We start from the raw sequence: 25,441 nt of genomic DNA, 5'->3' as shown, positions 1-25,441 counted from the left end.
GCTGGGGGGCCTTGTAACAATGGAAAAGGGTATGACTCCATTTCCTGCTTTAGTACATGACATCTGATAAGACATCTAATATATTTAGGACTGTTTACATTAAATGCAACAATGCAAAAACTATGAAATAGAAAAGTTTTTGGTGATCCGATGTATTTAATTATTATAAGAACAATCCACTGTTAAAGTTTTTTTTGTAAAATGATTCATTTATAAATGCATGTATCTGAAATATGATGTGTTCCAAAATGATCTCCCATAGGCTTCCATTGAACACTATTCAATTAAATTGGCTTTGGAAACGTCTGGAAATCTACTGATATAAAAACAGTTCTCACATTATAGTACATTTAATGTTATACATATAATTCCAGGTGTTAGGCTAATGTTGCAAATAAATACTGGACTGAGATTGTCATTTCCATAAGTACACACCAAATGTCTCGTAACCTGCACAGAAAACATAATGTGGTTTAGAACACAGTATGACTTTAGTCTGTAAACATAGCAATACATGTATTACAGATGTAGTTTTTCCACAAAAATGAAGGGTGGGAAAGCTATTTTGCATAGTGTGCCAAATGTTCTAACCATCCTGGTTCACATAATCACTTTTGTTTTATTTTAAAATAGATATTTATTTTAAAAAAGCAAATAAATTAAGATATCTTGTTTTGTTTTTTTTAGAGATATCATTTGTTACTGTTTAAGACCTGAGTTTTTTTGTTAGCAAGGTTAGCATATGTTACATTTTTTAAAGGATAATGTCCTTTGAATGTACTGTCCAGTACTAAGTTTAATGTCTGGCTTACTGGCCCTAAGCCTAAAAACTGTAAAAATGTAAATGGGCAGAACTACATCTTAACAGAGTGTATTCAAAGTGCATTGTAAAATTGCATGACCCACAATTGCTACTGATCTCCTGCATAAAAGTGTGGGTTAATGTGTTTTTTTAAAGGTTTGTTGCTGTTCAGAGGTGGACTATACTATCTAATATTCACGTTGGATTGTGAAACGGCTCCATGCACCCAGTGCAGGATGTGTGTTTCATCCGTAGTGGACACAGCCCTCTGTACACGTGCAATGCATTACTTTAGGGTGACCATACATGCTTTTTTTTGCATTAATGTCAGCATTTGCACAACGTCCAAATGATGTGCTCTCTTCTTTTAAAATGATGGTCACGTTACTTAGCTAACCACGTTACTTAGTTCACCAGTAACGTTTCACGATGGAGCTGGTTGTCACCCAAAACGTTCAGTAAAGTAGTAAAGTTCACCCCAGCTCCACACGTGTTTCCCCTGATATCTGCCCCCAAATGTAGATTGTGTCCAAGTGTGCGCGCACACCCACCCACCGAACACGCACGCGCGAGCAGGACACAAGTCTCGACATCATTTCTTTCCTCTGCAGACAGAGAGCACCACTAACACGACGGAGAGCACAAGGGTGAGTAACACGACCCCCAAAACCGAGAGGAAAACTAAGCCTGCTGTCTTTTCTCAAACGTAAACTAACCGCTCAGTTCTCAAAGTGGCCTAAAAAGTTAGTTAGTCGGTCTTTTTTTGGCCGACGATGCTGGAGGAACGGAAAAGAAGGAGCAGCACAGCCCTGTTGAATCTGTCCTTCCTAGCTCAACTTTTCTGGTCTTCAGAGCTTCAGGCTGGGACACAACGCTGCTGAACATTTGGAGACATTATTGGGAGACATGAGCGTTAATGATCAGTAAACTGGAGTCATGAGATGAGAAGTCGGAAGCTGTGTTTTTTCAGCACACGTCGTGTGTGTGTGTGTGTGTGTGTGTGTGTGTGTGTGTGTGTGTGTGAGAGTGAGAGAGAGAGAGAGAAGTTAACGGACAGTTGCGTTTTCACGTTTACCAAGTCCAAAGTAGGGTGGAGAGACAGACGTCGAGTTGAACTCTTAAGGAACGTCAGCATAACGTTGGGTAGTAACTTCAGTGTGTGTCAGTTAGGTCCTGGGTTGATCTAGATAATGTTGAGCGTGATGTTGGCCTGGATGTTTTTTTTTTTGTTTTTTTTTTCTTCTTTTAGCTGTCTGGAAGAAAATGGGTCTTGACTTTGCTCATTGCCTTCTCTACTCGTCTGGAGAGTTTAGTGGTGTGTTAAATGCCTGGCATTACCGCCCCCACCCCTCTAAACATGGGGTTTCTCAGGGGCCCAAAAAAAAAAAACCACCCTGGACCAGTCTATAATAAGAAACACACTATATGCACCTCCGTTTTCACTATTGTCAAGGCCCAGCAATAGCAAGCAAACACGCCAGCAGGCAAGAAAGCAAGGCAGTAAAACTGGGCAGTGTTTTAGGGTAATGGACAAATTACGGGATTTGGAATTACTGCATGAACTCATTTCCTGACAGGATGTTTCTCAACCCTGGCACCAGTGTCCTTTCTTCGTCTGCCTATTGTGCATAATCTCAAAACTTCTTCGAAGAAGTGGTTTTAGTAAATAACACAAAAAAACTAAAAAAAAAGCCAGTTTCCCCGAAAGTAGCTAACCAAGACATCTCTGGTAGGCTTAACAGATGTGTGTGTTAGTTTTTTACATTTTTCATGGCCAGTTCCAAAGTCTTTACAACCAAACTGTCCACTACCAAAATGTATTATGACTTTTTAACTAACCCTAAACTCACGAAGCTAAATTACCAAGCAGAAGTATGTCTTCACTGTGTTCGCTTTCCACTCTTACAGGTCAAACTGAATGTTTAAATCATAGTCAATTGCCTATTAAGATAAAGGGCTGCAACACAAATCTGCCAACATTTTAAATAATAAATTGGCTGATTTTGTGTTTGGGGAACAAAGTGTATCCCGTAAATATGGTGTTCATATAGTGTGCATTACTAGGATAGCAGTGGAACTAGTACCTAGAAATTAGGTACTTTTTAAAAATAAGAAAAAGTAAAAGAGCACAGAGCTGGGCAAACACTTCAAGCTTGTGTTTGTCCGGCATAGGTCAAGGAGTAAATTGTGCAGAAGTAATGTCAGTGTGACAGAATGACTAAACTATTGCTTTAAATGCGTTCGTTCTGGAAGTTCCCCATGCATGTCTGGTGAGCTTCAGCGTGGGAGACCTTGTTGCGAGGATAGAGGAGCACAGAGGGCCAGCTGTTTTAAATTCCCCAAGATGTCTAAGCTCAGGGGGGGGGGGGTTAAAGCAGGCTGTGGGCTCATGTTCGGTCAGATATGGAGGAGTCAGGGATAGCAGAGGACACAGCATGATGTTTTTTCTGTTTTTTTTTTTTTGTGGTTTGAGCTGTGACTGAGTTTGGGCCAGGAAACCTGAGCTTAACCCCCGCCCCACCAAATTCCCCTGCCAGATAACCATTCTCTCCTCTTTAAATTCAAAGTTTAGTGCTGATGTGGTGATCCTGTTTAACACACTCCAAAAACCTTTAAAAGGTGATTGTAGGTGGCTGTTTTCTTTGCCTGAAGAGCTGCTGTTATGAATTAAGCAAAGTGTAGAGATTAGAAACAGTATAAAAACTGCTACTCACTGGTTATGATAGACAATAAGATTATTTTAACATTGTTGTCAAAATTGTCACCTATAATTTTCTAAGCAATCAGTAACTAAAGAACACTCAACACTAACTATTTCATTACGAAGAGTGTAATTGGTCCTGTGTAACTTCCAGTGGATCAGGATCAGGGCCTATCCATGAATGGTTCAGGCTGATCCAGTTCAGATCCTTTGTTTTTACTGCTCTGTTCTAACAGCATCCTCTGGGAGCCTCTAGATGTCAAACTGACATAATTCAGTCAGCATGGAAGTGTTTCCCCGAAGGAAACGAAGCATTTTGGATGTTGTATAATATAACAGCTGTAGTTCTGCTGTTCTTGCATGTAATAAATGTAAATGCGTGGTTATGTGGTGGCTTGTCCATTTTCTATCATTTTTAGCCATGCTGCCAAAACCATGTGGATAATACCCTACTGTCAGGTCATGCATGTCCAAGAATCATCCTTGCCCTCACTCTTTCTGGATGGGTAGAACAGCGCTACCTCTCTTACGCCCCACCCCCACCCCCTCCGTTTAGCTTGATGTTAGGCATTTGTGTTGGCATCTGTTGGCTGACAGATAGCACTCTCCTCCCCCCCCATGCTTGTTCGGCTGTCCAGTGACTTGGCGTTATTGGCAGTTCATGTAGCTGGCTCGATATATCTCAGAGCAAGCACATACTTGCCTTAATCCTACCAATGCTCCAATGTGTTGGAGAATTTTTTTTTTTTTATTGTATATAGAATTTTTATTTCAATTTTACAGTTTTAGTTAAGATTATTTACCACAATTCATATCCATAAAAACAGTGATTCCACTGCAGCGTTTTAAAGTGAGAATTGGCATTTTTTGCACTGCAAAAACACTGCTTTAAACACATTCCTTGACAAGCTGAGAAAGAGCACCACAATGATTTTTGAAGCTTTTGTTTTAAGGTAAAAATGCTACATAATGTTACATTTAGGTTACATTAGGCTTACCAGGTGATCAGGGAGGTCTGTCAAACTGTGCATGTAAGACATTAAACACACTATAAAACTGTCAAAAGTCCAGAATGCAACGTTTATATTATAAGGCTACAGAAAAGTGATTTAAATTCAGTAATTGGCAGTGTATTGTAATTCAATTATGCGGCTGCACACGAAGATCAGTTTAGTACATGCAAGAATTCAGTATTAGGGTTCTCGGGTTAGGGGTCAAAAACTGGATTCGGAGATTCCCAGTGACCTTCATAAAATATTTTTATTTTAAGTTTGCCATATTTTTTCACACTGCAAATAGGCAGAATGTCTACAAGTGATAAATACTGCTTCTGCATGGTGACATTAGGTAGGCTGCTACTAGGCTATTGTCCATTTTAGAAACCTTTTAGTTGTTACTGTGCCCAAAGTTGTACACAAAAATAAAAATGTTAATGTCAGCAATAATTAGTGTAAAGAACTTGAGTACGTGTTTAGTTTTGCTGATTTTTTTTTTTCCACATTTATTTTACCTTATAATGTATTTCGTACGATGAATAGACCTCAGTTGAGGTATTGGGATTTCATTCAGCTTAATCAAACCGGTCACCTGAGTGGCCGTTCTTACAGATAGCTTTTGAGACTTGACTGTGACTGTTTAGATGGCAACAAGTGTTCTTTACAGTCTGTGGAAAATGGTAATGCGGAAAGAAGGATTAATGTTGGAAGCTGTGGTATCAGTAGTGCAGTGCTTAACCCCCATAAGCCCTAAATCACAAATTAAAATTCCAGAGTAGAAGCATATAGTTTTACTGTTGTTTTTATTTTTTATTTTATTTGGGGTGCCAAAAATGTATCGCATTTCATATAAATCAACGCAAGGGTAAGTTTTAACCAACTGGCTAATTATGTTATTTTTATTTTATACAACAGATTGTTTTATTTTTAATAAACCACTAATTGTCACACTTAATGAGGTGTTTGTGTTAACTTATGGAAATGTGTGTTAATGCTAGATGGAAAATGTGGATAAAGAGTGGATGTAAATTTGTTTACACAAATTATGACCTTTGCGAGCGTGTATGTTGACTTTTTACATTTTACTACTTAACACACGAGTCTCTACAGACTACCACAGGAGTGAGTATACAAAATTATGTGAAAAACATCAGTTTGCACTACAGTCTGTTCCAAAAATGATAAAAAATAAGCATATTCTTATTTTTCTTTTTTTTTTTGTCTGTTTTTTTGTTGACAGAACTCCATGTCCTCTTTCAAGTTGGGATAGGGTTTCGTAAACTAGGTGCAGAGATAAGCATGCATCCAACTGTTTGATGAGAGTACTGTGAAAAGATTGCTCTTGCTGAGTAAAGGGCACACCACAATGTGCAATCAAATCTGAATAGTTTGGCCAGCGCTGGAGAGGCTGTAGTTTAGCAGTTGGAAATTTAAAGGCTTCTCTTTTCACTGGCTCCATTTTGTCATATTGGTATGCTAATGAAGCTGCTCAGCAGAGGTATCCTGGATGATGCCTAAAGGCTGAAGAATGAATGTGCTAACTATTTTAGTGCTTGATTAAACATAGTTTTAGAGACTATGAAGAGTTCTGGTGAACACAGGCTTGATGTGCTATTGAAAAAGGCTAAAATGACCTTGTCTTCTGTAATTTAAGACAGAACAAGTGGGCTAATGTAAGAGCAGGTAACTGTAAGTCCTGCTACTTAGAGTTAGAGCTACTTTAGTGCAAAACTAAAGAAGCAAACTTGACACACCAGTCATGTATTGATTGATTGACTATTTTTGAGATAAGAGCATTATTGTGTAAAGTTGTTTTCACAGAACTGTTGCTTTAACATAATGAAACAGGAGATGGGAGCTAATGTGTCTCATATGTGTACCTTAGTAGGTTGGTGAAAAGTTTGAAAGTAATTGAGTGATGTGGTGAAGTGGTGATGTTGCCACCCCCATGCTTTACAGTTGGTATGGTGTTCTTTGGATGCAACCCAACGAGTTGTGTTTGTACCAAACAGTTCAACTTTGGTTTCATCTGACCATAAGAAATTCTCCCAATACTCTTCCGGAACATCCAAATGCTCTCTAGCAAACTTCAGACGCGCCCGGATATGTACTGGCTTAAGCAGGGGAACATGTCTGGCACTGCAAGGTCCCTGGCGGCGTAGTGTGTTACTGACGGTAGCCTTTGTAACGTTGGTCCCAGCTTTGCAGGTCATTCACTAGGTCCCCCCGTGTGGTTCTGGGATTTTTGCTCACCGTTCTTGTGGATCATTTTGACCCCACGGGCTGAGATCTTGCGTGGAGCCCCTGATCGAGGGAGATTAGCAGTGGTCTTGTAGGTCTCCCATTTTCTGATTATTGCTCCCACAGTAGATTACTTCACACCAAGCTGCTTGCCTATTGTAGATTCAGTCTTCCCAGCCTGGTGCAGGTCTACAATTTTGTTTCTGGTGTCCTTCGACAGCTCTTTGGTCTTCACCATAGTGGAGTTTGGAGTGTGACTGTTTGAGGTTGTGGGCAGGTTTCTTTTATACTGTTAACGAGTTCAAACAGGTAACATTAATACAGGTGGAGGAGTGGAGGACAGAGAAGCCTCTTAAAGAAGTTACAGGTCTGTGACAGCCAGAAATCTTGCTTGTTTGTAGGTGACCAAATACTTATTTTCCACCATTATTTGCAAATAAATTCTTTAAAAATCAGACAATGTGATTTTCAGAATTTATTTTCTCATTTTTTCTCTCATAGTTGAGGTCTACCTATGATGTCAATTACAGGCCTCTCATCTTTTTAAGTGGGATAATTTGCACAATTGGTGACTGACTAAATACTTTTTTTCCCCACTGTACTTTCCACCACGATTTACAAATAAATTCTTTAAAAATCCTAAAATGTGATTTCCTGGATTTTTTTTTCCTCATTTTGTCTCTCATAGTTGAAGTGTACCTATGAAAAAAAAAACCTCTCTCATCTTTCTAAGTAGGAGAACTTGCACAATCAGTGGCTGACTAAGTACTTTTTTGCCCCACTGTACTTGCGTCATATACACAGCCTCTAAAAGAGGATCCCGCACTGTTTGCTGGTTACCTGTGCAGCTATAGCGGCTTCTGCGAACATGGAGATATCAGAACGACAAACTTAGACTTCATCTGCTCATTCATGGTCAAACCATGCGTAGAATTACTCTTTCTCTTTTCTTTCTCTTTTGCACGTATTAGAAGTGAAGAGAGCTTGACAAAGTCCTTGTTAAAAGCGAACACTGGCTAGGCTTTTGAGGCTTTTGGGTCCTGGAAGGATAGCTGTGGATTTTGTGTGTACTGGCATTAAACATTACCTAAACAGCAACTTTGCATTAGCAAGCTAACTGTTTTTTTTTGTTTTTTTTTGCCTCTGTTGTTTGCTTGTCACTATTCTCAGAATATTTCTAGTGCTATCCTCACTGTAAACACAACCTATATGACCACATCAAAAAATACCTGACTAAGTGGATGTTTTACATATCTACTGCTAACCAGCTGTACTCTTATAGCCAGCGTTTTACCTGTTGCTCAATATACACAACTGTTTATTTCTGTATCGCTGAGCATTCAGACTCCAATTTTCATTTTTTTGTGTTTTTTTGATGTGATTGCTCTCTACATTGGGACAGTATTTCATCATAAATGGACAAAACAATATACCTAAACACAGAATGCAGTTTCACGTGGCAATTTATTTACCTGCATTAAAAGTTACAAATGCTTTTACATTCAAAACATTCACTAGTTTTGATTTGGATTGTATTTAAAACCTAAATGCAATTAGTATGCTGATTAAAATGAAACTACCTAATTATTAACTATAATAATAGTTGAATAGCTGAATACCCCACTCTGAACTACTCTACTGAATGAATGTAAACTTGTAATCATCCGATTTATCTGCTCCTAAAAGGAGATGTTTTAGTAGTGCACGTTTTAAAAGTACTCTTCCATATGCTCAGTGGAATTATACATTCTCAAAATAGAGGTCTCTAAATCCCCAAAACGTCCAGACTATCTCTTCAGGAAAATGTTTTGAAAGCAAGTGACATAATTCTTCTGGTGTGCATCAGTGATCATTACAAGGAAACAGTTGAGCTATTCACACTAACTGCCAGTGTTCGTATGCACATCAAACCAACCAAATACTCTACATTAGTTTGAGCATAACCTTTTGAGCCATTGTGATTCATAGTCAAACGACTTCTACTTCTGCTTGATTCCCCGTCATCTCCAACCTCCACTTTCTTAGTCAACCAGAGCAATTTAATGTGAGCATGCGTATATAATTTAGGTTTTTTTTTCCCTTTAAATTCAATGTTTAGTTTTAGTTAAGGCCCCAGCCTATGCTGTATGAACTATTTAATTTGGTAGCTTGTCTCCCTCCATGTACCGTTGCCCTGTTATTTGAGATTCCTGCTTTTTTTTTTTTCCTAAATAGTGATGGGAAGTGCCAGCCTGCTGCTTTGCTGACTGGGTGTGTTTAGCTGCTGCTGGCCGGAGGTGCAGTGTGTTTGGACTGTGAGCAGACTGCTGTCTGGCAGCCACCGTCTCTCCCCACCAATCAGCTGAACATCAGCTGATCCCCCCCCCCAACCCTCACTTGATATATCCAATGCGTATTTTACTTTCAAAATACTTGTACAAAGTGTTTGCATTAATTATAGCATTTAATGGTGAAAAACGGGGGTGAAATTATTTCTGTCCAGTCTTTCTTTATACCCTATTTATATAAATCACTGATTGTCACACAATCAGTTTGATTGTCACACAATCAGTTAGTAACCAGCACAGTGTATGTTGAAATTGATTTGAGCAGTGTGGTGATGCTGATTGACCAGCGTGGGGAGTTTGATCATGCCGGTAGACCAGCTTAACCTAAACTGCTGGCCATGGTCCTCTGGCCATGGTCCTCAATGGCCCCCTCTTCCTTTCCCTCATCAGGGATACATCTACAACCAGTCAGAAACGGAGAGAGCCCATTTAAATAAACATTCTGCATTTAAATTTGCTTGTTTATTTATTGGACATTCTCATATTTTACTTTTTGTTTTACTTGATGTCTTTTTTTTCCATACTGGTATTACAGAACACTGCAGTATGCAGGTATGCTGTTTAACCACTCACAGTGTTCTTTGAGCATCTAGTCTATTTTAGCATGCTTTTCTATGGTGGGTTAATTAACATTAAAAGTGCACAAGTTAGGTCAAGATCATCTAGTGCATCTAGTGTCCATATATAATAAAAATGAACTATTTTTACATTTGCTTGTTTTATTTTGATTTAAACACAGTAACAATTCCACTCGCCTTTTATGTTGTGACAAACGATATGTCGAGAAATGAACAGTCGCAAAAATGCATCAGTATGATTGCAATACTAGAGTAATGTGCAGCCCTAGTCAGCACTGCCGCTCCCTTCGTTAGAAAGATTTGTCCTAGCGGGATGCCTGCTAAGAAAGGCAGGGCAGTGCTATTGCAAGTAAGCCAGAGTACAGCCTGTGCTGTGGAGTGCGTATTGATTGGAGCTCAGTGTGAGCACTCTGGAAGTAGCTGTGTTTGACACGCATCAGTCCAGAGCTGCGTTCGCCTTTCTGCAGGTCCAGAGGAAAGCAGCCTAAGCGCCTTATTTATGAAGTTGTTTGATGCAGCCGAAGCGGGGGAGGCTAGGATGGATTCTTGCAGCCTCAGCAAGCGGCAACAGTTGTGTCTGTCTTTTTTCTTCTGCTTTCTACACCATCACTCTGCTCTTAGACGATTTGAGGGGTTGAGTAGCTGCTCTGTGTCTAACAGAAATAACCTTTTAAGCTACTGTTTTTCCACAACCAAACGCAAGTTGAAATTTACTCCCAAGACTGGTGGGTTGCTGCTTGCTGAGTAGAGAAATATCAGTTGAGCTTTTAAGCTAAAACCTTTCTCTGCAGAATCACTGGCACTGTCCCAGCGTGTTCCTTTGGCTAGTGGATGAGCTTCTTGCCAAGGATTTGTTTTTTTTGTTGTTTTTTTTTTTTTTTTTTCTCACAGCAGACTGGATTGTTGGAATGCTGAGTACATATTGTTAAGGGTTCAACCACTGTAACTGTGTGTTCTGTATCTTTTAGGAACAAGGCTGTGATGCAACTGGACAGCAGTCGTGTTGATGAAGCTGGAGGTGTTCTGCAAGAGTAGAAGCCCACAGCTGACTTAATGGGAAGTAACACTGTGTTTTTATAACTGGATACTGAAACTACTAAAACAGCCTGCTTACTTCCTCCACAAGACGTCGTTGCAGTTTTGTCCTACTGTGGCCTACAAGACTTAAAGGATCAACTCAGAATTAACATTCCTATGATTTTTATACCTCACGCTCTGTTTTTGGATTTTAAAGATTTTATTTTTCTACCCCTCTGGCTGACACAGAAGGGCAATTGATGGAAAGGGATGATTGAAACCAGCTACTGGATCCATCAAGTCATAACGCTCAAGTGGCCTTCTAGCACTGAGATATTTCACATTTCTTTTTTCTAAGGATTGCAAAAAACGGACAGAAGAGACACCGAGACCTGCCTTAGCCATGCTGCTGAAGAAGAAACTCTGCATTGGTGCCTTGTTTTGTGGCATTCTATTTTTTATGTTCGCCACACACACCATTCAGAAAAACAATGTACTGTCCACTTTGGTGGAGGCCCCACGCACCACTGCCCGGTCCATAATAAAGAACCACACGCAATCTCAGGCAGTGACCCAGTCTGTCCAACAGCACTCCTGCAGCTGCTCCACTTGTGTTGCGGATTTGGGCATCTCTGAGTGGTTTGACCAACGATTCGACCGCAAGCAGCAACCCTACCTCACAACAGAGGGAAAGAAAGTTGACCCACTTGCATTAAAGTGGTGGCTGGTAAGCATTTAAAAGAAAGTGCTGTATGTCATACAGTATGACAATAAAGTATTGTTTTATAGAACATTTATGTAAAGTTGTATGCATGAGTTGTATATGTGGCTTTTACTGTCATATGTGCAATGTTGGAATAAAAAGTAGGGAGTTACAAACTGAAGGACTATTCTAAACAAAACCTTATGGTGATGTAGAATTGAAAATCACATGGACGTTACTGTAAATTTCTTCTAGGATCAGGATTAACCAGTTGCCATCATCACTGTTCAGTTTGCTTTGGGCCCTTTGACATCTTGCTGCCTTCTACATTATTCATTTTAAATATCAGTGAGGAAACTGGGAGGGCTTTCCTCCCCACCCAGATAGACTTGTCAGCAATACGTGTGCACACTTGCATTTTTTGTGGCTGCTGTTGTCAAGTTAAGGAACTTAAGGAAATGTTCTAAAATTCTAGTCAGACTAAATAGAAATTGTAATTATTTTGTCATTAAGTGTATGAAAAAGCATAGAAGTGCAAGTTTTTTAGCTTTGCAGCTAGAGCCAGCAGTGGATTAGCAGATATTTTCAAACGTTTTGTGCCACCGAAAGATAACTTTAAACTTTGACACACATGTTCTTGCATGTAAAGATGGTATAAAACGGTGCAATAAATACAAATATGCACATATTTAAAATATTTGCTCATTTAAAATAATGGAAAAGAAGAAAATAGGTTTGCCAGCCCATCTGCTTTCATTTAGTGAAAGAACTAAATATACAACCAGGAATGTGATGGTAATTGTTAAAACTGGGCTTTGTCAAGGAGAGCTTTGGAGGTGTTTATTGCAATGTGCTGACGGGCATAAAAGCACAATGCTGTTTGCATTTTTACTAAAGTTGGGTGTTGTTGAGCAGATAAATGCTTATTACCCAGGTAAATAGCTTGACATTTATATTTCTCAGATGAGAAAAAATGCTGGTTGTACAGATTGTAGTTCCCTGAGACAGGCCTGGTCAATGTAGTAGTAGTCGTAGTAGTAGTTGAGCATTGACCAACTGCATGTTTCTTTACAGAATGCAGTAGTGTCAGCATTTATTCTAATTAAAAGGACCACAGGAATGAATGCTGTCATTACTGCATTCTGTAGATTCAGCCTTTCCTGCTGATCTCAGTCCAACACTGATATGCAACTTCTAATCATCACTGAGGTGCAACGAGGATGCAACAAGGAGGAAAAGATTGTTGAGGACAGTCCTAACAGTAAATTAAAGATGGAGTTGTGGTTTAACATCACTGGCCCAGAGACTCCTCTAGAAAAGAGCACAGAATTGTCCACATCTGTTATTAGCGTCATTTGTTTAGCTAATACCATTACAATCCACAAAGGTGACCCGTCAAGCTGCTGTCTTTTTGTGATTGCTTTACCAAAAACCCATTTCCCATGTGGAAAGAGAAGCCAAATCCAGTCTCCATAAGCTACTCTCCAGCCCAGTTGTGTGTTTCAGTATGGTTTAATTTAATGTAATTAAGGGCTTTCTAGCTTAAGGAAGTGGCACTGCACAGTTACAGCTGCTGTGCTGCAAGAGTTGCATGCACGCACACACACAAACAACCACACAACCACATACAGATCAGACTATCTAGTGGGCTGCCGAAATACTGTAATAAGATAAAGCTGTTAGTCAGACAGGTTACAAGCAGTCAAATGAAAGACCAGCTTTATTTTAGCGCTTTCAGAAGTAGCGGCTTCTGAAGGTGCTTATTTCGAGGAATTTGAATAAGGGTTCCAGAAGGAAGAATGCCTTACTGGATTGTCTTGAGCTCTAACGTGCTTGTTAATGTGAATGCAGGCTCTGCAGCGGTCAGTTGATGGGACAATCGAGGAAGTGATGAAGAAAATGTTCACTGTGATTTCCCCTCCTCCTGTGGAAGAATTGCGTCAGCCAAGTCGCTGTCGGACATGTGCTGTGGTTGGAAACTCAGGAAATCTGCTCCAGTTCAAGTATGGAGCTGTGATAGACTCCCATTCCATCGTCTTTCGGTAAGTTCAACGCTGTACCTATTCGTACCACGTACTACTCCAACACTCTGCCCACACTTGCATTTTTTGTGGCTGCTGTTGCCAAGTTAACAAACTTAATGGAATGTTGGCAAAAATTCTAGTCAGACTAATGAGAAATTGTAGTTATTTTGTCATTAAGTCATTTTGGAGATATCTTGTGGTTTTTTTTTTTTTTTTTTTTTTTTTGTTAGCCTGCTAGCATGGTAGCCTACACCACTTATGACTGTAGCATGGAATAAATTAAAATGTATTTGCTGACATTTCCCTCCATCAATGCCACATATTCTGACATTATGGCAAAACTGAATGAAAAAGCAAAGAACTGCACGTTTTTGAGCTTTGCAGCTAGAGCCAGCAGTGGATTTGCGCCACTGAAACTTTAAAAACTTTAAACTTTGACACACACACACACACACACACACGATTTGCATTCATGCCCAGTATGCTATGGGTGAGCTGATCTGTGGAGAAATATTTTTTCTGTATTTTTCCTCCCTCTTTAGTTGGGACTAAATTTGGCCCTCTGATGTAAGATCAGCCAAAGAATCAAGAGTTAGCAATATGTTTGTCACCAATCCTGATTTCACTAGTTAATTCCACTAGTTCATCTAACCTGCTTCTCCGAGCACACTGTTTTTGTCAGTCATGCTTCTGGAAGCGTAACCATCTTATCACGTAAAGTAAGAATAACATTTCTGCCTTTTAAATTTAGAAAGTGGTGATTTGTGTAAACAAACACAGCTGCACCAAGGCTGACATTATTAATCAGCTTCTTACTGGATTTTTCTGTTCCACCTTAAATGGTGCGGAACTTAAGGGAGACAGAATGTCACTGAAGTGCTGTTTTAAGGTCGAATTTCAGCTTCATGCTATAAGAAGCGCACAGCAATTTTTTAATTATATTTTAAAACCTAGACCTAGACTTGAATCAAAGTAATGAAATCTGATCTTCTGGTATGCACAGTCAGCTAACGTTAGCATTTTAGATGCACTGTTTTGTACTCCGCCATAGTTGCTGATGGGATGTTGGTTGCATTGCCGTTTTGATGCAGCTGCCAATCATTCTTGCAGTTCTGAGTGGGCTGTCGATTGCAGTTGTTGGAGCATTTAATTTAGATTAAACTGCATTAATATCTAACTCTATATTGAGCAGAAAATGCTAATGGTTTATTCTGTGACATATCTTTAATATTAGATATTTAAAACCAGTAGACTGGCTTGAAGACCCACAGCGGAGGAAATGAAGTAGAAGTTTTGCATAATGCTGCCTTAAGCCTCAATGGTATTTTTGCTAGTATTCTGCAAGCTTATCCAATGTAGCAGCAATGTGTCAAGCACTGTGTGTAACAGATGAGCATCTGTCCAAAACTTTCTTCAGGCTTGATCATACTCCATGGGACAATTTTCTGGATTAAGCCTAGTCCTGGACTACGCAGCATTTTGCATGAAGATTTTTCAACTAAAAGGAAAATGTCCCTAGGATAAATCCTTGTGCAGGAAACTGGCCCATTGAGTTTGAAGCGAAGTTGGAAGCGAGCACTGTGTTTTGTTAGATTGAGTTTATTGCACATTTCCTGAAATCATCTTTGTTGTAAGCACAGAAGAAAGGTAATAACAATAACAAGCTTCTCGCACCAGTTGTGTCCAGTGACAGATCATGGGAAATGGTTTCCGGGACATTCTGAAGCATACATGGTCATTTTTAAGGCTGGGTTTCTGTTAATGTAATGCAAATTATAGTGAACATAAAGCACTTAAAGCCTTAAAACAAACCATCATGCAAATGTTTAAAGAGGGCAGTTCCACACAACCGTTGCTTGAGTTTCACTGTTGGCCGTGCTACGCCTTCTGAATTTCCATACCCTCAAACTTTGATATGAAGACAAGACAAAAAAGGCAATAATACATGAATAAAAATGATAAAGATTAAGAAGCAAAAAAATAATACTGATCAAAGGACAACTGATGTGCTGGTTAGGCTCAAACTTTTACAGTTTAATTGTTCTGATGTTGGACAATATTTCTGCAGGTTTATTTGCACTGTCAAACAGATAATGTGCCATCGACCTTCATTCTTTTATGGTCTCAGCAAGAACTAATTTTTACACAGGCTTAGATGTAAATAGGGTGAGTACAACGTGTCCCCTCCTAGGTGGCAAATGATCGTGGCCCAATTAAGGCACCTCCAGGTTAGTTATGTTAAAGTGGACTGTGGACTAAAATTAGCCACATTTAAGACTTGTCTTAGCGTTTATATTGAAATCTGTGTTGTCTGCCACGAACACACATGGACAAAATTGTTGGTGCCTCTCGGTTAATGAAAGAAAAACCCACAATGGTCACAGAAATAACTTGAATCTGACAATAATAAGTAATAATAAATCAAAATTCCATGAAAAAGTCAGACATTGCTTTTCAACCTTGCTTCAACAGAATTATTAAAAAAAATAAAATAAAAAAAAAACTCATGAAACTGGACAGAAATTATTGTACCCTTAACTTAACATTTTGTTGCATAACCTTTTGAGGCAATCACTGCAATCAAACGATTCCTGTAACTGTCAGCCAAAATACCTGCTGAGAGGTGCAGAAGTCTCTGCACCTCTCAGCAAGTATTTTGGCCCACTCCTCATGAGCAAACTGCTCCAGTTGTCTCAGGTTTGAAGGGTGCCTTTTCCAGACGGCATGTTTCAGCTTCTTCCAAAGATGCTCAATAGGATTTAGGGCAGGGCTCATGGAAGGCCACTTCAGAATAGGCCAATGTTTTCCTCTTAGCCATTCTTGGGTGTTTTTAGCTGTGTTTTGGGTCATTATCCTGTTGCAAGACCCATTACCGGCGACTGAGACCAAGCTTTCTGACACTGGGCAGCACATTTCTCTCTAGAATTCCCCTGATAGTCTTGAGATTTCATTGTACCCTGCACAGATTCAAGACCCTGTGCGAGATGCAGCAAAGCAGCACCAGAACATAACAGAGCCTCCTCCATGTTTCACAGTAGGGACAGTGTTCTTTTCTTGATATGCTTCATTTTCTGTCTGAACATAGAGCTGATGTGCCTTGGCAAAAAGTGCCATTTTTGTCTCATCAGTCCATAGGACATTATCCAAGAAGCTTTAGGGCTTGTCAACATGTAGTTTGGCAAATTCCAGTCTGGCTTTTTTATGATTTGTTTTCAACAACGGTGTCGTCCTTGGTCGTCTCCCATGAAGTCCACTTTGGCTCAAACGGATGGTGTGATCTGACACTGATTTTCCTTAAGCGTGAAGTTCACCTTTAATCTCTTTAGACGTTTTTCTGGGCTCTCTTGTTACCATTCGTATTATCCATCTCTTTGATTTGTCATCAATCTTGCCACGTCCAGGGAGATTGGCTACAGTCCCATGGATCTTAAATTTCTGAATAATATGTGCAACTGTAGTCACAGGAGCATCAAGCTGCTTGAAGATGGTCTAATAAGCTTTACCTTTAACATGCTTCTCTATAATTTTCTTTCTAATCTCCTGAGACAACTCTTTCCTTCGCTTCCTCTGGTCTATGTTGAGTGTGGTACACACCATGTCACTAAACAGCACAGTGACTACCTGTAGCCATATATATAGATCCACTGACTGATTACAAGATTGTAGACACCTGTGATGCTAATTAGTTACACACTTTGATTTAACATGTCCCTTTGGTCACATTATTTTCAGGGTTACCATCATTTTTGTCCAGGCCTGTTTAATGAGTTTATTTTTTTAAATAATTCTGTTGAAGCATGGTTCAAAATCAGTGTCGGCTTTTCATTGGTTCATTTTCATAGCATTTTTATTTATTATTTGTCAGATTCAAGTTATTTCTGTGACCATTGTGTTTTGTTTTTTTTTGTTTTTTTTCATTAACTGAGGGTTACCAACAGTTTTGTCCATGTGTGTATATGTCCCTGCATACAAAATACTAATTTAAAATGTCCAGGCTGTCTGCAATTTTTCTATGTCTGTTGCCATAGCAGACTGCGCTCTACTCCATGTAACGTTTCAAGAATGACCAATAAGTTAACCCAGACAGGCTACCTGTGATGATGCAACACACTGCCAGATTATTGTCTGTTGCTAGTTGTAGCCTGTTTTGTTTGTGATGATTAGCTAGCTAGTTAAAACCGCTTCAGTATAGTTAGCAGCTGAAATATCTTTTAAAATTTTCCTACAGGATGAACAAAGCCATGACATTAGGATTTGAGCAACATGTGGGGAATAAAACCACTCATCACTTCATGTATCCGGAGAGCGCTGTTGACCTGAAGCCTGGTGTCCATCTCGTCTTGTTGCCATTCAAACTGCGGGACCTTCAGTGGGTGACCAGCGCACTTTCGACCGGAGAAATTAAAACGTATGTTGCTCATCCAGCAAATAATCCCACAAACTTGTTCATATTTCCTTGACGTAGTGGAATCTTTAAATAACTGCAGTATGAAGATACGAAACCACTCCATCCTGTCAGCTCACTTCCCCTCTCCCTTCTGTGCTCTGTAAAATGTTGTCACACCCAGCACCCTTCAAACGGTTGGACCAACCTGATTGTGTTCTTTTTAAAGCGGTAATGTCTTTACTGTTATTCATGAATGTAAAAACATGAGAAAGTGTGTTCTGACATTTCATGGTATTGTGTTCTCTGTTCCTCCCCACTTCTTGTGCTTGACAGGATATGGCCTTTTGGGTTAACTTTAGCTTCACAATTCACACTGTAAGCACATGTAAAAGGCAGGGACATCTTTCTGCAGAGCTGCGGAGTTGTGTAACCGTGGTTTAACAAAGTCCATATTTGTGGTCACTCAGCCTTTAATGAACTCCACTCATATTTGGAATGCAATTGCAATATTAAATGCAGTGTGTGGATTTTAAGTCATACCCCCAAAAAGATTGGTGATATTTTTTTATTTTTATTTTTTATTTTTTTGCCCCCCCCCCCCCAGGACATATGTTAGGGTGAAAGAACGTGTGGAAGCAGATAAAGACAAGGTGAGTGTGAGTTATCACATACATAAGAGCATATATCATGGTTGATGTATCAGCTTTTAATTGTTTAACCAATGTTTGTGCCCAGTTTAAGAACATTGATCTATAGACAGGTGATTGGAACATTACAAGTGTAACTGTCTTTTTTTAACCAGCTGAGTGTGAACAGGTGCAGGGCAGTGTATTGTTGTTGCAACAATACTATAATCCAATTTTTGCTATACCAGAATATTATTTAGCTTCAGTGATATTTGTTGGTTAATTAGCGCTATATTCACACTGTTACCAAACAGTATGTTTTGAAAAAGTAGTTTAAAATCTATTTGTACATGTTATTAATAAATAGTTAAAACCTTTGTTTTCTGTCCCATTAGCATTTACAATACTGTGTAAGGCTTGTTTTAGTGTAAGTGTAGGGAAATCTTCTTCTGGTGTAGTGCACATGCATTCTTTACATTTATTTAACTTATATCACCTGATACCATGATGCTACAATACCACAATAGAGAAAACGGAACTGTCAGTATCACCCGGCTGTCTCCGCAGAATGATCTAGTGCTTTATAAATTCTCACATTTCACTGTAATTCCATTCAGTTATTTGGTACTATTCAGAATTATGGAAAAAAAAGAAAACTAAATAAAAAGGTTTTCCCCTTTTTATGATGGCCACAAAATGTCTGTAGCTCCAGATCAATGCATTGTTAAAGCCTTGCTGCAGCAGGCGTGATTGTCTTATCGTGCCGTGTTTGTGTTTGCAGGTAATTGTGGTGAACCCAACCTTTTTTAAATACACTCATGACCACTGGACAGAGCACCATGGAAGATACCCGTCCACGGGAATGCTGGCTATAGTGTTTGCTCTCCATCTCTGTGATGAGGTAAAACTCCTTGCTCTGTGTTTTTAGTCTTAATAGATAGTCTGAACTATTAGATAACAGAATATATAATTTCAGTGCAGTAGCCCAGTGTCATTTAAACATTCAGATCCTATGGAGTATAGTATTGATAGCATCAATTAGTTAATTATTAACTAACAAACTCTTCTTACCGCTGTTGTGTGTACTGTCCATTTCTGCGTCATGTTTACAACAAGGCTCTGAGCTAAGCTAGCTCCCTGAACTTTCCGTTCCACCTTGCCGCAGCCCGATCTTTTTCAAAAACTACCCTGACTCTATTTCAATGGACAAAATAGTTTTATTTTAACTGGCAATGTTGCGCTCCATTCCACCGTAAATAATGCAGCAGTTATTTTGTACATTTCAACAGCAGAATGCAACTGCTGCACTATTTAAGGTGGAACAGAAAGTGAGTAATAGGACAACTTCAGGCTTGTTTTGGCTGCTAACTGGTCACATCTCCCCACTGTTCATCAGTTCCAATAAAGCTCTTTATTTTGTTCACTGTGTTAAGGTCACAAATGAACAATGATCAGGGCAGTTTTTGAGTTCCTCGCTGCAGCAGGTGGTAGCTGAATTCATGTCTGTTAATGGCTGCCAGAGGGTGCTCTGCTACATCAATGCCAAGGATTGAAAGTGGATCAGGCTTTTAAAGTCAATTTCCAGTCCAATAAAAAAATGCCTGGATCTTGGCCCTCATCCGGAGTCACTGGATCTGATCTGATATAAAGTTGATATAAATTTTTTTTCCAGCAATAATAATGTACATCTATATATATAATATACATCTTTTTTTTTATCCAGGTGTCTGTATTTGGTTATGGTGCGGATTTACAGGGAAACTGGCATCACTACTGGGAGGACAATAAGTATGCTGGTGCTTTCCGGAAAACAGGGGTTCACAACGCAGACTTTGAGAGTGAAATCATCAGTAAGTTGAACACAGAAGGCAAAATTAAACTCTACCCAAAGGTAAAAAAGCAGGCCAATCTGAAACTGTATGGATGACCTAAAAACCATGAGGTGTGTTGGGACAGAATAGAGGCCAAAGAGGAGAAGGACACTTGTGATCCACCCTGCTATTAACTGACCACTGTAAGCAATGCTGAACCAAACAAACTGTGCTTTCAAGACCAAACAACCTTAATTTTTTTTTTTTGAAGAAACATTTTACTGTTGGTTTTCAGACGTTTGACATTGAACCACAAAATGGAGTACATGTGATGAGAACAAAGCTCTTCTTGAAGATGCAGGAGGGCCCCCAAGTGGAGAAAACGCTGTATATGGAACAGCTGCCAGAAAGAAGTCAGAAGGAGTCAGTTGCCAAAAAATCTAATTTGCACAAATTTCCCCTCAACATCCGCCAAGCCCACAATGGGTTTCTAAAGTGAGCTTTCTTTGTTTTGCACAGGGTCTACAGGGCTAATATGGCTAAAAGGAATGGAAGCTTACCCCACCAATTAGCATTGTGTGAACTGCATAAGTCATCAAAACTTGTCCCAACGGGTTTAGTTGTTAAGTAATCTAAAATAGAGTTGTCTTAGTGATTTTAGATGTGTGGTTTACACCATGCTAATTGGTGAGGTCAAATTAGCATGACATGCTAGCTGAATTAGCCTAATAACGCCAGTACTGAACTAAATAAGGCACCCTTCAGACACCAAACATCTGACTGATTATTTTTGGGGTCAGCGGGATATGCAGTAAACTTGCAGTAGATTAGTTTTTTGGCTGTACCATTGCTTTAAAGCTCCTTCTGTCATGCTGGTTAGCCTTACACTGACTTTCTTTTTTACTGCGAGGAGGAAATGACTTACTCCGCATGTTTAGCAAAGTCACACTAAACAATTCTCATTGAAGACAAGCACTTTTAACTGCAAGTGAGAACAAAGTTCAAAGAGGAATTTTGTGTCATAGTTACCAACAAATGTATGTATGCAATGTTTTTTTTTTTTTGGTTGTCATTTTAGCAGTCATTGAAGCAAATAGAAAATGATTATTCAAAAATAGCATCCAAAACCAGATATTTTACTTGTTTTTAGTAATACAGTCATGGCTAGCCTTTTTTTAATTGAAAGAATTAGTAGGGTTTTGTTTTTTAACATATTTTCTATAGTTTACGCCGCATTCGTCCAGTGGGAAAAGGTATTTTCTCAGTTGTGACTGAAGACCACAGCCGTCCATATAAATTAAGAATATGTGCCTTTGCGTGGGTTGCACTGATCACACATTTCACTTTACCTTCTTTGCCAGTAATCATGACCACATAGGATGTTTGAGATTTTTTCGACCCACAAAACACACTTTGACTCTATCTGTGTTTTGGATAAGTGTAATGACGGTGCAGTTTTGGTCAAAGTTGTTTTCTTATGTAGCCTGGATTCATTCAACTGTTACAAAACTGTGAAAATGCTGAAACTTGACCTTCAATTTCTTTGTTGCTTTTGATTATTATTGCCAAGTTTCTTGATGTGTGTTTGTTGATTTTCTTTAGTTTTTTTGTTAATGAATGTATTACGATTTTCTGACTCTGAAAGCCTTGCCCTGCATCAGTTATTATTGTGGCCTACTGGGATTCATGGTCATGTCTTAAGTGCAGATTCACAATTACTTTCTTGCTAAAATCATACAATCAAGAAAAAACGTAGTTTTATATACACTTTTATTAAGTGTTCAAACTGAACTCATGGATGACTAATGGAAATAGTGCAGAAGACAAACATTTGTTTTTATTTACTCCTATTCAAAAACTAGAACCAAATTATAAACAATAAAAGTCACATTTTAAAAGATCAGGTTTCATAAAATTTCAGGAAGCAGAACATAAAAATGAAGAAATACAGAATTGGTAGGATATTTTTGATATATACTTAATTTCTTTTTTTTTTTTTCTTTTTTTTTTACTGTTCCAGATGTTCATTCCAATTCTACTTCCTCACAGACTTAATGAAAACAGCCAAGAGAAACATGAATACAACATACTGATATTACAAGCATGAGTGACAGGCACCTATGCCCCATACCTGGTAGAAGGTACTTGAATGTGCAAGTTGATAGAAAAATAAAGAAATGCAGTAAGTCACTAGGTAATCTTAGAGGCTTATTTACAGGATTGTGGGATCTGGATGCATTTCAAGTATTACTTTCAAAGTTGTGGCCCAGAGCTCTGTGCTAATTACACTGCATTCACCACACACCGGACATGTGACTACACACAGTTACTGGCTAAGCCTGGACTTGCTCTGGCCCTGACGGCTAAGTATTTAAGCAGGTTTTCATCTCCCAGTGCACTTTAAAGAGAAAAAACAGACATTATATGTGCTGAAAAATTCTTAACCTGAATGTGCCCCCATTTTAACGGATGAAGTACCAAAGCATGTGTGAGCACCTTTGTAAGGAACGTTGTGCTTTTTCTGAGTTTTTGAAATCTTTGAAATCAAGAAATGTTGATGAAGCTGTGGTCTGTCTTGAATAAAGCCTTGTGTATATATAATCCCTACTAACCCAAATTAGCTGATCTTTTCTCTAAGGAAAAGGAATGAAGGACAATATTCCCCTTAAAAATCCACAAAAAAGAATACAGAAATTGTATTTTTTATTAAACGTATGCATTACTATTTTTTTTACCCTGCAACACACTTGCAACCTACCTAAATAATTAATTACACACAAAAAAGTGAGTGTAATTGTGAACCTTATGTTTGCATTTCGCTTAACTTTGCCTGGCAGTGGCAGTGCACGTTTATCTGTTCCAAATCCGCAGACTTGATATGACAAACATTTTGATATCTATGGACTCGCAGGGAGCTCATACGCATTGTTATATGACCCTTCTGTCTCAATGTACATTAGAGCGCAATAAGGCCTAGAATCATTGGTTGTAATACTGATATACTGATGAGACTAAATAGAGCATTTAACCAATTACACTTACAGTGCTGTGAACACTGACCAATGCATTGTTCTTGTTCAGGCTCTGTGCCATTGAAACGTACAGCCCTTAAAATGTAATTCACATTTGCTGTGCATTAAATCCTGTACAAGACGCATGTTCCGTCGCAGAACTGGAGAACTCCACAGCAAATGAGAACAGAACTGTTGGCTTTGCTCTCTGTGCGGCAGTTTGGTGTTACTTGCTTGTGTTTCTTGTCTTGTTACTGCTTAATTATCCCTGCCTGATGTTAACGGTTCGTCGTCCATTTAGTGTAGGTCTCTTATTTCCCTGTAAAGGAAACCCCTCCAGATGAGTTTCTGTGGGTGTTCTGATTAAAGTTTTTATATAATACAACAATGGTATATATTTTAGGTTAAAACAATGCAGGCAATATTGAACCATGCCACAATAAAGATTTTGTAATATTTTTATAAACTGCATTAGGGGTGAAAATTGGAAATTGTTTTTATGTCCAGGTTCGGGTCATCTATGTTTGCAAAAAGTTCTCCAGGACATTCTCCAACAATAACTATTAATAGTTCAAGTATCAGAAAGCCTTTAGTATCAACCAAGGCCAGAAGAAAAAGATGGACAGCGCATTATTTGTTAGAAGTAAACTACTGGTCTAGGGCCTCTGCTGGCTGACTGCAGTATGATGTGTAGCTCCGCCCATCCTCATGTTTCAATGACAAAAACAGCCCATTTTTTCCCTCTACACTGTCTTTCCATCTCCAGTCTCTTATTTCAACTGTTATTTCAGTTAGTTTTCCCTGTGCTAATACCTTTCCCCCAAAAGTCTTTTACATCAAAAGAAGGTGGGGTTACAGTTAGGAAAAAAGTGATTGCCAGCCTTGGCTGGAAGAGACTGACTTTCTGTGTACATGGAGTAGCTGCAGATTGTCAGGCATAGAGCCAATCACACTTTTATTGATCATGTCATGTTTTGCTGTTGGTTGCATTAACAGACACTGTGTACAAAGTTTTTGGCAATTTTCCGGTAAGTGATATTTGCGTAAAATGGCCAATGTCCTCATACTAGTCAGCTATCGTTAGTGTAGTTAGTTGTGCTGGATTTGTAATCTGCCTCAAACAGCACTCCCATCAAATGTATCTTCTAGTACTGGACAAACTTGGTTTTATACAGTCACTGGTATCAACACAATCACAATACTATTATTCTGTACCTACCGACCAGCCCTAACGTGACATGATGGCAGATGCGCTCTCTCCTGTGTCTAAAGGACCTAAACAACCACCACAATTATTTAAGACAACTGGCTCTGTGTTGTAAAGCTCTCGGGGCACACTGTAAAGCACCCCTGAGCATTGCTTTGTAACACTGATTATTCATAACATGACCATAAGTTCAGACCTTTAACACTTCTTTTTCAGACTGCTTTCGCCGTCTTATAGTTGGGTTGGAACTTCATTTGTGTGGCTTCATTGGGACAGTAGTGAGACAAATGAGGCTGGAAAGAGGCCAGTCTTGTCCGGCTGTCCCTCGATGTAGCCGTGCTAGAAGGAAAAAACATTGCAGTAAAAAAAAAAAATAAAAACAGGCTCTCAGAGATACCGTTCATTCTTGAAGAAGAAGCTGATCATACGAACAGGACTTAAAGAAAATAACCTCGTAAAAAGCTTTTACCCAGAACACAGGATTCAAGAATGGCTCGCTTTCACAAGATTCCTGACCGCACCATCTCCCTGTATAATGTTTCTTCCACTCTGCTTGTCCTTTCACTCTGTCTCCTCTAAACTCCCTCACCCTCCTTCATCTAAAATCTCCCTGTTACTCTCCTGCCCTCTTACTACTCTCAACAATCTCTCTTCCTTCTTGATTCGCTTTGTCTTTTCTCTCATTTCCTTTTATATCTCCCTCTATCCCGCTCTGTTTCCTCTCTCTCTCTCCCTCTATCCGCCCCTCTATCTAGATCTCGCTCACTCAAATGTATTCTTTTGATGGCCTATTCATGGCCTGCTGTTCAGCAGATCTGTGTCTGCAGGGTTTTATTTAAACCCACTGGAGACTGTTGGACTGTCATTTCTCTGCTATACGAAGACAGGCTAAAACACAAAGAAGCACAGAGAGCGGACCCACACCAATCATTTCCATCTGTTCCCCAGAGAGAGAAAGAAGTACATCTGTACACACAGCATGGCTCTATCAAAGGCCAATAAGAGCTTCAC

At 39.2% G+C, this 25,441-nt stretch overlaps 2 protein-coding genes across 5 annotated transcripts in view; one reads left to right on the top strand and one right to left on the bottom strand.

The window, feature by feature from the left end:
* The first annotated feature begins 1,370 nt into the window (after positions 1 to 1,370).
* Positions 1,371 to 23,689, top strand: st3gal8 (ST3 beta-galactoside alpha-2,3-sialyltransferase 8). Its single transcript, XM_072665454.1, has 7 exons — positions 1,371 to 1,449; positions 10,613 to 11,388; positions 13,216 to 13,406; positions 17,617 to 17,796; positions 18,380 to 18,425; positions 19,183 to 19,302; positions 20,125 to 23,689. The coding sequence occupies exons 2-7, from the start codon at positions 11,065 to 11,067 to the stop codon at positions 20,326 to 20,328; spliced, it is 1,065 nt and encodes a 354-aa protein (XP_072521555.1). The 5' UTR covers positions 1,371 to 1,449; positions 10,613 to 11,064; the 3' UTR covers positions 20,329 to 23,689.
* unm_sa1614 (un-named sa1614) overlaps positions 22,175 to 25,441 on the bottom strand; it is a 63,127-nt gene continuing 59,860 nt past the window's right edge. For all 4 annotated transcript variants that reach the window (XM_072665446.1, XM_072665447.1, XM_072665449.1 and 1 more), the window contains one exon: positions 22,175 to 24,769. In XM_072665446.1, the coding sequence (XP_072521547.1) occupies positions 24,695 to 24,769 (75 nt within the window). In that variant the 3' untranslated portion in view covers positions 22,175 to 24,694. The remainder of the gene's footprint in view (positions 24,770 to 25,441) is intronic.

This window comes from Salminus brasiliensis, chromosome 21 (genome assembly GCF_030463535.1).
Source record: "Salminus brasiliensis chromosome 21, fSalBra1.hap2, whole genome shotgun sequence".
Lineage (NCBI taxonomy): Eukaryota > Metazoa > Chordata > Actinopteri > Characiformes > Bryconidae > Salminus > Salminus brasiliensis.
Note: the sequence above shows the minus strand (reverse complement) of the source record. Positions and strands in the feature narration are given on the sequence as shown.

Coding starts and splice junctions, on each gene's coding strand:
- st3gal8 (XM_072665454.1), top strand. CDS start 11,065: ATGCTGCTGAAGAAGAAACTCTGCATTGGTGCCTTGTTTTGTGGCATT. Junction 13,407..17,616: donor TCCCATTCCATCGTCTTTCG/GTAAGTTCAACG, acceptor ATTTTCCTACAG/GATGAACAAAGCCATGACAT. Junction 17,797..18,379: donor TCGACCGGAGAAATTAAAAC/GTATGTTGCTCA, acceptor CCCCCCCCCCAG/GACATATGTTAGGGTGAAAG.